The sequence below is a fragment of the Perca fluviatilis genome, chromosome 7, assembly GCF_010015445.1.
Source record: "Perca fluviatilis chromosome 7, GENO_Pfluv_1.0, whole genome shotgun sequence".
Classification (NCBI taxonomy): Eukaryota; Metazoa; Chordata; class Actinopteri; order Perciformes; family Percidae; genus Perca; species Perca fluviatilis.
Window position 1 is genome coordinate 14,887,557 of NC_053118.1, and position 12,178 is coordinate 14,899,734.

General features: G+C 40.1%; 1 protein-coding gene across 4 annotated transcripts in view; it reads right to left on the bottom strand.

Annotated features, from left to right (window-relative positions):
• The window catches only part of adcy2a (adenylate cyclase 2a), a 110,961-nt gene that overhangs the window by 13,275 nt on the left and 85,508 nt on the right, over window positions 1–12,178 (bottom strand). For 3 of the 4 annotated variants that reach the window (XM_039806464.1, XM_039806465.1, XM_039806467.1), the window contains exons 17-20: window positions 11,662–11,799; window positions 10,435–10,554; window positions 10,145–10,329; window positions 3,720–3,804 (exon numbers count right to left, since the gene is read on the bottom strand). In XM_039806464.1, coding sequence (XP_039662398.1) covers window positions 3,720–3,804; window positions 10,145–10,329; window positions 10,435–10,554; window positions 11,662–11,799 — 528 coding nt within the window. The remainder of the gene's footprint in view (window positions 1–3,719; window positions 3,805–10,144; window positions 10,330–10,434; window positions 10,555–11,661; window positions 11,800–12,178) is intronic. The other variant, XM_039806466.1, reaches the window with a different exon arrangement.

Below are 12,178 nucleotides of genomic sequence, written 5' to 3' on the forward strand. Positions count from 1 at the left end.
TGAGGAACAGGGCACACCGCACATCACTGCCCAGCATCCTGCCAGCTAATGTCCAGTCAATAGAAAACAAGCTGGACGAGCTCAGAGACAGAATGAAATACCAGAGGGACATGCAAGACTGCAACATCCTCTGCCTCACTGAGACATGGCTAACACCCTCGATACCAGACCATGCAATTCAACCAGCGGATCACCTCTCAGTTCACCGCATGGATAGAACGAGAGAGTCCGGAAAGTCAAGGGAAGGTGGTGTATGTCTCATGGTGAACAACTACTGGTGTGACAGCAGGAACGTCCATCATCTCACACATTCCTGCTCGCCCAACCTGGAGCTCCTGACAATAAAATGCCGCTCGTTTTACCGTTTCACTTCAGTTATCATCAGAGCCGTTTATATCCCACCAAAAGCAAACACTGGCACTGCTCTGTCTGAACTACATGAGGCTCTCGTTAACCACCAGGCTGAACCTTCGGCAGCACATCACATGCCCCACCAGAGGGCTATTTCACAAAAACCTAGACAGCAGATTAAGCCAGGATTTCCCAGTCATCCTGGCTCAATTTAGCCTTGACTCGGTTTCACAAAAGCAGAAGCACCTAAGTTACCATGGAGATTTATTCTGTGCAGCTAGCCTGCTCCTGACCAGGCTAACAGCCAGGATTTATTAACCCTGGGGCCTTTTCTGTTCACTCAGCAGTGGTTTTACCCTATTGTTATCAGCCTGCATAAAAATACAACAGGTGCATATTGCTGTTCAGTTAAGTACTGTTATTATTTAAAGTTGTGACCATTATGTGACACTGTGTCAGTTACTGTTATAGTGCTATATGAAAACTGCTGTTCACATGTTGTTAGAAGTTTGATGAATATATTACGGCAGTTGTTGAGATAATTAGAAAAAGCTGATAAAGTTGCAAATGTGTTTTAAATGAAGTCTTACTTAGGGCAATACATGAAATGCTGTACATGTGTGTTTCTATAGTGGACCAATGCACCTTGAATTATTTTAGTTGATACATTTCTTTTAATTCTTTAACAATAAAGGATTTTGTTTGTTCCTCTTCCATGTGCATTGTATTTGGCATTCTTAGCACAAAATTTGTTGTCTGTTGATATACAGTACAGGCTAAAAGTTTGGACACACCTCATTCAATGCGTTTCCTTTACTTTCATGACTATTTACATTGTAGATTCTCACTGAAGGCATCAAAACTATGAATGAACACGTGGAATTATGTACTTAACAAAAAAGTGTGAAATAACTGAAAACTTGTCTTATATTCTAGTTTCTTCAAAGTAGCCACCCTTTGCTCTGATTACTGCTCTTGGTATTCTCTTGATGAGCTTCAAGAGGTAGTCACCTGAAATGGTTTTCCAACAGTCCTGAAGGATGCTTAGCACTTGTTGGCCCTTTTGCCTTCACTCTGCGGTCCAGCTCACCCCAAACCATCTCGATTGGATTCAGGTATATAAGAGGTAATAAGGTAATATAAGACATGTTATCAGTTATTTCACACTTTTTTGTTAAGTACATAATTCCATATGTGTTCATTCATAGTTTTGATGCCTTCTGTGAGAATCTACAATGTAAATAGTCATGAAAATAAAGAAAACGCATTGAATGAGAAGGTGTGTCCAAACTTTTGGCCTGTACTGTATACGAGGGAGCAAAGCATTTAATATGTAAAGAAGGAAACTAGGCCTCTGTAACAAAAATTAGATAAGCGAATGAATGATATATCTAAAAATATACGAACTACTGCTCTTAACTGAAACCATTCAATGAGTCACTTGTCATTTGCAAAAACGAACAGTTGTACAGTTAGCCCATACGAGAGAGAGGGGGAAACGATGTATTTACGCATCATATTCTAGTGCGAAAATTGATCTTCATGGTAAATTTCCCGAGCAACATTATCTTCTGCTTACTTTTAAGGCAAAGAGTACAATAGTTAATTTGTGCAAATGATTAGTAGCCTAATCCTTGAATGGTATGATTATGGCGGTTTCATTATGGCTTATGCATTCAGTCGGTCTGCGATCGTCTGCCACGCTTTCTGTCGCTGTTTCATTACAGAGGCTGTTTCTTTTTTTTTTTTTTTTTTTACAAATAATGTGTTTCACGTTATAATACTTCCACAAGAAGCTGCTGCTCACTCTGTATAAAGTATGAACAATGCGTATTCTTCATTTTAGCATCAGTAAATCTGTTATCGACCTTGCGGTCTGTTAAGGAAAGCCGTGAACGCGCATCTATCTGAAACACTTTTGCCTGGCTTGACCTAGTCGTTCCTCCTCCGCCAGGCTTGGCCTTTGTGAAACGTACCAAGCCAGGATGCACAGATTAGACTAGGTCAAGCCTCACTTTATCAGTTATCCTGGATTTATAAATTCTGCTTTTGTGAAACAGCCCCCAGAGAAGCGAGAACCCTGGATCACTGTTACTCACCCTTTAAGGACGGCTACAAAACAAATTCTCTCTCTCTCCGTTTTGCAAATCTGACCATGCTGCAATTTTCCTCATGCCAAAATACAAACAACGGCTAAAGCAGGAAGCCCCGGTGCAAAGGGAGGTGACACGCTGGACTCACCAATCAGAGGCCGCTTTACAGGATGCTCTGGACCACACAAACTGGGATATGTTCAAGTGCAGCTCTGATGATATCAACATGTCTACCATCTTTTGTGTTGTATTATATATATATATATATATATATGTGTGTGTGTGTGTGTGTGTGTGTGTGTGAGACAAATAAAATTTGAATTGAATTGATTGTTTTAATTTAATTTAATTACATGTAGTGGATGTTAGTAGCTACGACTGTACTGTAGCTCCAGAGGACAGTAGTGCCGAAGTTCTGGATCACACTCAAATACATGAAGTACACTGCAGTGTAGCATAAACCCAAAATAGCCAGACTATGAAGCACACAACTCTCCAGAATGACCAGCCTCTGGTCCCTGCAGTAAATCTCCACCGAAGTCCACCTGTGCAGCTTGCCAAGGTAAATCATTGGCCCAGAGTGGCTGAAGGGAGGCCAGACAAACTGGTCTAATAATGCCTCTCACACAGTGCGGCACGCCAGCCACAAAGCTTTGTCTCTACTTTATTAAAGTTTATCAGCTGTGAAGGGGAGCTATTATAACCCTAAGCTCTGAGGTAATAACAGTACATATAGAGAGAGTTATATATGTAAACGCTGGTGTCAGGAGTGCAATTTGGTCTACATTCACATTAAACATCAAAAGCTAGCTCTAGGAAAATACTCGCCAATAACCCCATTGACCCAAGTGCAATCCCCCAGCTGTACTGCTTCTCGCATGGCCCGGGCAATAAATCAAACTCAATTGTGCTCACACTTAGGAGACCATTAAAGGTTAACGAGAGTGATGTGACAGGTATGTAAAAGATATAGCATGAGCTTCTCACAATGAAGTAAACACAAACACCAACAGACTAAAGTTAGTCGCGACAAAGACCATAGTACATGGGAAAATAGACATTCAAAATTATGAGAAAATGGGAAAAACGAACAAATAAATTAAAGACCTTCTACAAGGTAGAGTAGGTAATCAAACAGCAAATACACAGAGAAAAAAAAAGTGTAATGATAATGTAAGAGCAAAGCTGAAAACTAAATTATTTAAGAGCTGTGAAGGTGAAAATGTGCAGAAGACGGACAATAACATCATTCAAACTATTATAGTGTGGACCTACCTGTCTGGCAAGCACAAGCAGAGTGATGAAGAAGATAAAGAGGGAGATAGAGCCCATAGTCTTCAGGTCTTTAAGAACTCCTGGTCTTGAAGGGCAGAGAAAAAAAGATGTGTTTGTGCATGGAGAACAAGAGAAGGTAAGAAAAAAAAGATAAAGACAGAGATAAGGAGAAAAAGTGACAAAAGATAAAAGATAAAAGTCAAGATGAGAGTAAGAGCATTTAATTAAAATCCAGATGACAATCAGTAGTCTGTGACATGTGTCACATGATTGGTTAGCAGACCCTTTTATTCCAAGCTGTCACTCGGTTAAGACTGTCACTTCTGCTTTGCTGTGGCAAGAGCTTGTTTACTATTTGCATTTCAGTGGCTGAGCTTTTATATATATATATATATATATATATATATATATATATATATATATATATAAAGTCTGAATTTAAGCTCTGAATGTGTGATAAGACTCAAACAGGACTGCTGCATCCTAATTTCTGAAAGCACATTTTGCATATTAATAGACTTTTACTCTTATCTAGGGCAGAGCTCAGCAGACAACGGAGAAAACAGCCTGCAAGTTCTGCACTTGCCTGGTTCATTATCTAATCAATTCTTTACACAGAATGAATGGCACTGACTGAGGAGACAATTTCACATAAAGATGAATCAGAGATGGAAACAAAAAGGAAGCATAATTTAATTCAGTTTCTGATGAAAACTCTAGCGACAGCATAGCAGCAGTATTCTTGTGTTTTTGTATGTGTTATCTGTTCGAGCCCTCGAGGGTCTCATACAGTATGAACGAGCTGAACTCAACATCGGAGAACGGTATCAGGATTACACACTAAAAAATTTGGTCTCTATCCCGCTGGAGATTCAGCCCCAGAGAGACACCGGGGGAGTTTTCATAATCCCGTCGAAGAGGCGTTCGGAGGAGACGCAGGGAAAAGAAAACAGAAGCGGGACAAGAGGAGCAGCATACAGGCTAGGCTAAGAGCTTACCCACACAGACCGCCACTACCGAATCTCTTCCTTGCCAACACTCAGTCACTCGTCAATAAAATGGACGAAATAAGGAGGAAGGATTACGTCGCACAACATCAATAGCTGTGTAACAATCATCACAGAGACTTGGCTGGACAACACCGTCCCCGACACGACTATTGAGCTAGCGGGGCACTCTGCTTACCGGGCGGACAGGACAGCAGCTGCGGGTAAGAGCAAAGGCAGAGGAGTGTGCCATTTACATAAACAATGACTGGTGTACAGCTACGAACATTATTGGGACCCACTGCTCCCCAGACTTAGATTATCTGGCTGTGAAATGCAGGCCATTTTATATGCCGAGAGAGTTCACTGCAATCTTAATCACAGCTGTTTATATACCACTGCATGCTAATGCTAAGATAATCCTGGAAGAGCTGCACAGCACTATCAACAACCAGCTGAATGCACACCAAGAGGGAACTGTGATTGTGGCAGGTGATTTTAACCATACAGAACTTAAGACAGTGCCAAATTTACCAAGTATGTTAACTTCCTGACCAGAGACAAAAATACCCTGGATCAAGTTTATATCTACAATCCTAAAGCTTACAAAGTTGCACAATCTCCACACCTCGGCTTATCAGATCACTCACTGGTCCTGACTCCATCCTATAGACCACTAATCTGCAGAACAAGACCAGCTATCAAAACTGTACAAGTGTAGAGTGAGGAAGCCACCTCATTACTGCAGGACTGTTTTGACAGCACAGACTGGGAGGTGTTTGCACGGGAAGCAGAATTGGATGAATACAGCTCAACCGTCCTAGACTACATTAACTTCTGCACTGATACATTATTAACCACCAAAACCATCAAGGTGTTCCAGAACCAGAAGCCATGGCTGGACAGTAATGTGCAGCCTCTGCTCAGGGCTCGAGATGCTGCCTACAGGACAGAGGACACACTGGCCTACAGTAATGCCTGGAATGATCTAAAGAAAGGCATTAGGGAGGCAAAATACAGATCCAAGGAGCATAACGAAGGGCACCTCCCACACAACGACCACCCCGGAACATGTGGAGAGGTATTAAAATCATAACAGACTACAAGTGCAGCACCCCACATACCAGCCACTCCCTGAAACCCTGAACCAGTTCTTTGAACTTTTTGAATTGCAGAACAACAGAGTGGGGGGCCAACTGACCTTGCCCAGGGAGGAGCCAGCACTTGTCCTACAGCGCCATCAGGTGAATTCCACGCTGAGAAAAATAAACATTTCTAAAGCAGCAGGACCAGACAGGGTTTCGCGCCATACACTGAAGACATGCGCTGGCCAACTAACAGTGTTCACTGACATCTTCAACCTTACCCTTCAACAGTCTGTTGTCCCTACCTGCCTTAAATCCACCACAATTGTGCCTATACCCCAAAAGACAGCAGTCAACAGTCTGAATGACTATCGCCCAGTTGCTCTGACCCCAGTTATTATGAAGGAACAGATCTATGGAGGACGCAGTCTCAATTGCACTTAATACAGCTCTGTCCCACCTGGAGAATCCAAACACATACTGTATGTTAGGATGTTATTCAACACAGTAAACCCCATAAACTGCTACATAAACTGAGCAACCTCGGATTAACAACCCCACTCTGTTCATGGATTTTGGATGTTCTCACTCAAAGACCACAACATGTCAGGCTGGGCAACCAGACACCTTCAACCATCATCATGAACACAGGAGTGCCACAGGACTGTGTTCTCAGTCCAGCCCTCTTCGCCCTCTTCACACATGACTGCACCCCCATTCTCGCCTGAAACACTATAGTGAAGTTCGCAGATGACAACACTGAGGTGGGACTGATTACCAACAACCAGGAGGCCCACTACAGGGAAGAGGTCCAACATCTGGCCGAGTGGTATACAGCTTCATATAAATGGTGGAGTGGTGGATATGGTGGATAATATCAAATTCCTGGGAGTACACATCACCAAAGAAGAAACTCAAACAAGCCGGTCTCCCTTCTCAGCTGCTGGTCAACTTTTGTCGTAGCATAGAAAACATCCTCTGTCAGTGTGCCACAGTGTGGTATGCCAGCTGCACAGCAGAGAACAAAAAGGACTTGGCCCGGGTGGTGAAAACAACACAGGATTGTAGGAGCAGTGCTCCCGGACCTAGATGCTTTGTATGCTGGCCGCCTACAGAAAAGAGCCAGTAGCATCCGCATGGATACTAGACACCCAGGACACTGTCCGTTTGTCCCATAACCATCTGGAAAAATATACAGAACCAACAAAACGCAGACTAACAGACTGAGGAACAGCTTCTTCCCCAGAGCTGTTGCCTCCATCACCCCCCCTCTCCATGCACAAGCACATACATACATACAGTGGTGCTCATAAGTTTATGAACCCATGCTAAAGTTGACTAAAAAGAGGAATAAAAAAAATCATCTTTTGGAAACTGATCTTAATGCCTTAATTAAAAAAATTTGGAAAACTCCAACCTTTAAGGACACCAATTTTTTTTGTGAATGAATAATGTATCGTAAATAAATGAATGTTGCTCCTTAAAATACAGGGGGCATAAATAAGTACACCCCTATGTTAAATTCCCATAGAGGCAGGCAGATTTTTATTCTTAAAGGCCAGTTATTTCATGGATCCAGGATACTATGCATCCTGATAAAGTTCCCTTGGCCTTTGGAATTAAAATAGCCCCACATCATCACATACCCTTCACCATACCTAGAGATTGGCATTTATTTATTTACGATACATTATTCATTCACAAAGAAAATTGGTGTCATTAAAGGTTGGACTTTACCTATTTTTTTTGTAATTAAAGCATTAAGATCAATTTCCAAAAGATGATTTGTTTTATTCCTCTTTTTAGTCAACTTTAGCATGGGTTCAAAAACTTATGAGCACCACTGTACAACCTGTAGCTGCTAAGGACTACTGTCATGAAAGCATGATATCACTTTAACAAAACAAAAAACAAAACAAAAAAATCTGCAAATGCTCATACATGAGTACTATGTGCAATGCACATTTTCATACAATGACAATAAAGTATCTTGAGTCTTGATAAAGAGTTTTACAATTATAGAAATTACCAAAGTTTTTCAATTTGTCAATTCTATGCTGAACATATTCCCATTTTGTGCTACTGTTGACCAAAGCTGTGTGAAATGTATTGGCTTAGCAGGAGGGGAAACACATTAAAATCACACTGTGCTATTTTAATTTCTTTGGACAGGAAAGTCAATAACCAAAAAACAACTTCCTTCCTCTGCTAGCAATCAGACAATTTAAACTTGAATTGATGTTGATGATGCTGCATTTGTCTGACAAGGACAATAAATGAGTGATTGAAGCTGCAGGCTCTGACAAGTTGTGTTTTGGATATTACATCCAAAGGACTTATTTGCAGGGCTTCCAGTATAAAAATCAGAAAATGTCTTCATTTTAAAGTAAGACCACAATGGGCTTCATAATGTCCAAAGACTCATTTCACTATTCGCTGTCTATGGAGCAACTGCAGGATTTGTCTGCGGGTCATCACTACATTCTATCTTGGCTGAGTTGTTAAATTTGTGTTGCTGTCTTAACCGGAGTTAGATGAGAATGATTTAAAATTCTGTCTCTGTGTATCCAGTACAGAGGTTAGTCTAGTGTTGCTTAGCGTTGTCAAATACTGACAGCAGCGTTGCTTTGTGAGAAAAAAAGTGAACATCTGTGCATTTCACAAACACCAAAGCTGTCTCACGCACGTCAAGATAGATGTGAAACCAGACATTGGAGGCTTTGCAGCCGTTTATTGTTCTCAGTAAACATCATGTAGTATCTTATTAAGTCTCAGGTTTGCACACTGATGATGTATATCTTAAGTGTATATAAAAAGGTCCATACTCTTTTCACTACATGTCATGGCTGGATATTTCAGGCACAGGATTGAAAGCTAACATCAACTTCTTACAACTACTAACTTTCTTAACTTTCTAACACTGTTCCGATCAAAAATGACCGATTTACACATTCCCTGTACCATAAATATGGCATTTTTCATCAGATTGATTTATTCAACTTAGTCACACTTCTTTTGTTTACGGTCAAAAATGACCGCCATAGGAAATGAATGGGAAAGAGTATAATTTTCATCCAGGAGATAAAAGACATCTCCATACACACACTCCTACAACTTTCCTGTACTTGTGTACCCAATCACAGGTGCAAAGCTTCCATTTTCAAGGGACACTGCACCATGACTGCATGACACTGCACCATGACTGCAAGTTTTCTCTTAAATACGTTCTTAAGAAAGTCCCTAAGAAAAGTCTACGTCGGATTCATGACGTGTTCTTAAACAGCAGAATTGTTCGCACCGGTGTTCTTAGGATTGATGAATCCCACGTCTTCGTAATCGGAATGCGGTTGGTTTTATTCATGGATTTATTTTAAGACGGTTTTATTGTCTATAACCATGGAAGCGTAAGCAAAATAAAGTGTGTAAAGCAGCGGAAATGGGGAGGCGATGTGAAGAGGCCCAGCCAAATAAATAAGATATGAACGCGTCTTACGCAGCATGGCGGAGAAGTAAACAACGCTGTGGAAAGAAATAGATGCCAACTATGATTTTAAAACGGGAATAATAAAAAAAAAAACATTTTCATTTTCACTTTTACCGGAGGCTGTATTACCGAGGGTCAGCGGCACTGCGCCTGCGCTCTGGAGCGCCGGGTACTTGTGATAACAACACACAGGCCAAAACACAAACAGAAATTGCGTCACAGAATGGAAATTTCAAAAGGAGAAAATACTGGCATTAGCATTGTTGTCAGAAAAGATAGTATTTCAACTTAGCATGTTTCCTTAATATCTGATGATTCATTGGGGTCATTTTTGGATTTATTACAGTAAATATATTACATATTGGACCTTTAATTGAAACTTCACATGCCTGTTAAGTGTCCAGGCCTGTAGACATCTGCTGCACGTCCATAATGAGCCATGGTCATAGCGTTTAGTTTTGCTTTATTTGTGACAAATGTTATCTGCATGTTTTCCGACAGCATCTATAGGGGGCTTTCTAGTAACAAAATATAAGGGTGTGGAGGAAATAATGGCATTGAGAGAAGCCAGTTTAAGTGGTTCTGGCACCTGCAAAGGATGCCCTCAGGTGCATCCACTTAAGAGCTATTCTTGTCTCGACTAACAGGAAGAAGACCTTGAGGTAGATGGTCTTTCTCACGTTTCTCTTTATATGATGGTTTTCCATTTACTCAGAATCCCACAGGATTAAGAGCAGATGGCCATTGTCTCAACAAAACTTCATTTTCTCTTCTCAGGCTACCTCAACACTCTCCTTCTCTCGCCTTGACTGTCTTTATCCTTTTTTGACTCTCTCTTAAAAAAGTATCTGTTTGTCACTGTGCACCTACCTGTCCAGGCTTTCAGTCTTGTACAGAAATCTGCTATATTCATCCAGCAGAGGGGCATGTGTTTGTAGAATAATGATGTTGTAAACCACCACAGCTGTCAACATGATAATCATCTTCAGCTCGTAATTTATCCTCAGGAACACAGAGCAAGAGATGAGGCCCAGTATGCAACTATAAATTAAATACTAGACAAACAGAAAAAAAGAGACAGACATACAGATTGGTTAATTTATTCAAGTTATCAAAAAATAATGAATTTATTTAGAATCATGATAATAATCTGCGCTTACAGGAAGGTAGAAATTGTTTTTTCCTGTGAAGGTGATTGGTTGTCCATTGGGGTAAAACAATGTTTCATTGGATGAATTGTAAACAGGAACAGGAGGTAACAAATTGTCTTCCAAAAAGAACTAGAAAAAGAACACAAGGTCAACAGAAATTAATCTTCGGTGTGACAGTGTGAAAAAGATCTTTCCATTTAAATCCACCACAGGAAGAAAACCCCACACAATTCACATGCAAATTACAAACAGACTTTCCCTGTCTGCTTGCCTTGCACGTCATCATGTGAAAAGACAAACTTGTCGACATTGTATTTGCAGGAGGAAAATAGAGTTGTGTTAGATAAGAGGCCAATAGTGACAACCATTCAATAATGTCCTTTAAAGTGAACCTGCAGGATAGCAGAGCCAAATTAATTTGGCTCATCCGCCCTGAGCAATTGACCCACGTAAGGCGCAAAACAAGATTATAATCTCTGGAATCGATTTGTGTGAAGGTCTAAACCAGGGTCCTGACACCATGCTTTATCACACAACTTCCCCACAAGCCTCAGGCTGCTATATCACCTTCATCAGAGCCTTTTTTATTTAAACCTCTATCAGATAAATCTAAAAATTGATGGAGAGTAAAATAATAAAATTGTGATATACATACATTCCTTATCACTACATGCAAATGGTGTCGGCACTACAATATTTTGCTGTTTAAGAAAAATGATATACTGCTTTGCAAAAGAAAAAAATACAAAGAAAATAATTTTCTGTAGTTGATTATGTGGTTAAATATCCAGTTAGTTTGAGGCGTAATAAACAAATGAAATGGAAAGCATAGAAATAAATACTACATTAAATGCTAGTGCATCCACAGCCCCTCACTGTGATGACTGAGACATATATACCACTGTGTCACCGCATTGTATTACTGTTGCAAGAAATTAAGCTTTAAAGTTGTTTTTATATTAAGTATACTCAGTAAGATTGCAGCATTAATGAATTCATTAATAACTTTGTTTGATGTATAGTAATATGATTTTGAAAATTTGGTTCCTATTTGTTTACATCACTTGAGGCCTACGTATTTATTTTATTTGTGGGACATGTTATGTTCCATTCCATTCTAATTACACTGCAGTTACTAATAAGGTTGTCATCTGAAGGGTTGTGATACTCCATTCCAAGTGAAGCCTAATTGGTGTTAGCTCTCACTTATTGCAGTACTTGCATATAAAAGCTTACCATGTTAAAGACTGCCATTATGAGTATTAGAGCTGTGGTTGTCATGGTGAGAGTGATGCGCGGCCAAGGCTTGTTGGCAATAATGACTGATGACCTCAGCAGCCACATCAAAGAAGTGGAGGCGCTTTTACTGCAGTGCTGCAGGGACACGTACACACAACAGCACACCAATACAAGAATGTATGAGTCGAAGTACAAAAGAAGTAATTAAAATACATAAATATACATATGCATACGAGCAGACATAATAATTATTTCTGTTGAGTAAGGACAAGTACTATAAAATAAATTAAATTAGGGCTGGGTGATATGGAGAAAATCAAATATCACAATATTTTTGACCAAATACCTCGATATCGATACTGCAACGATATTGTAGTGTTGACTATTGGTGCTTTCACAAAATATTTACACAATGACATTTTTGATAAATAATCATCAGTGATGTGGATATAATGACTAAGTGGGTAAAGGCAAATAATAGAACAGTTACAACAGTCTGGTAAGTTCAGAAAAT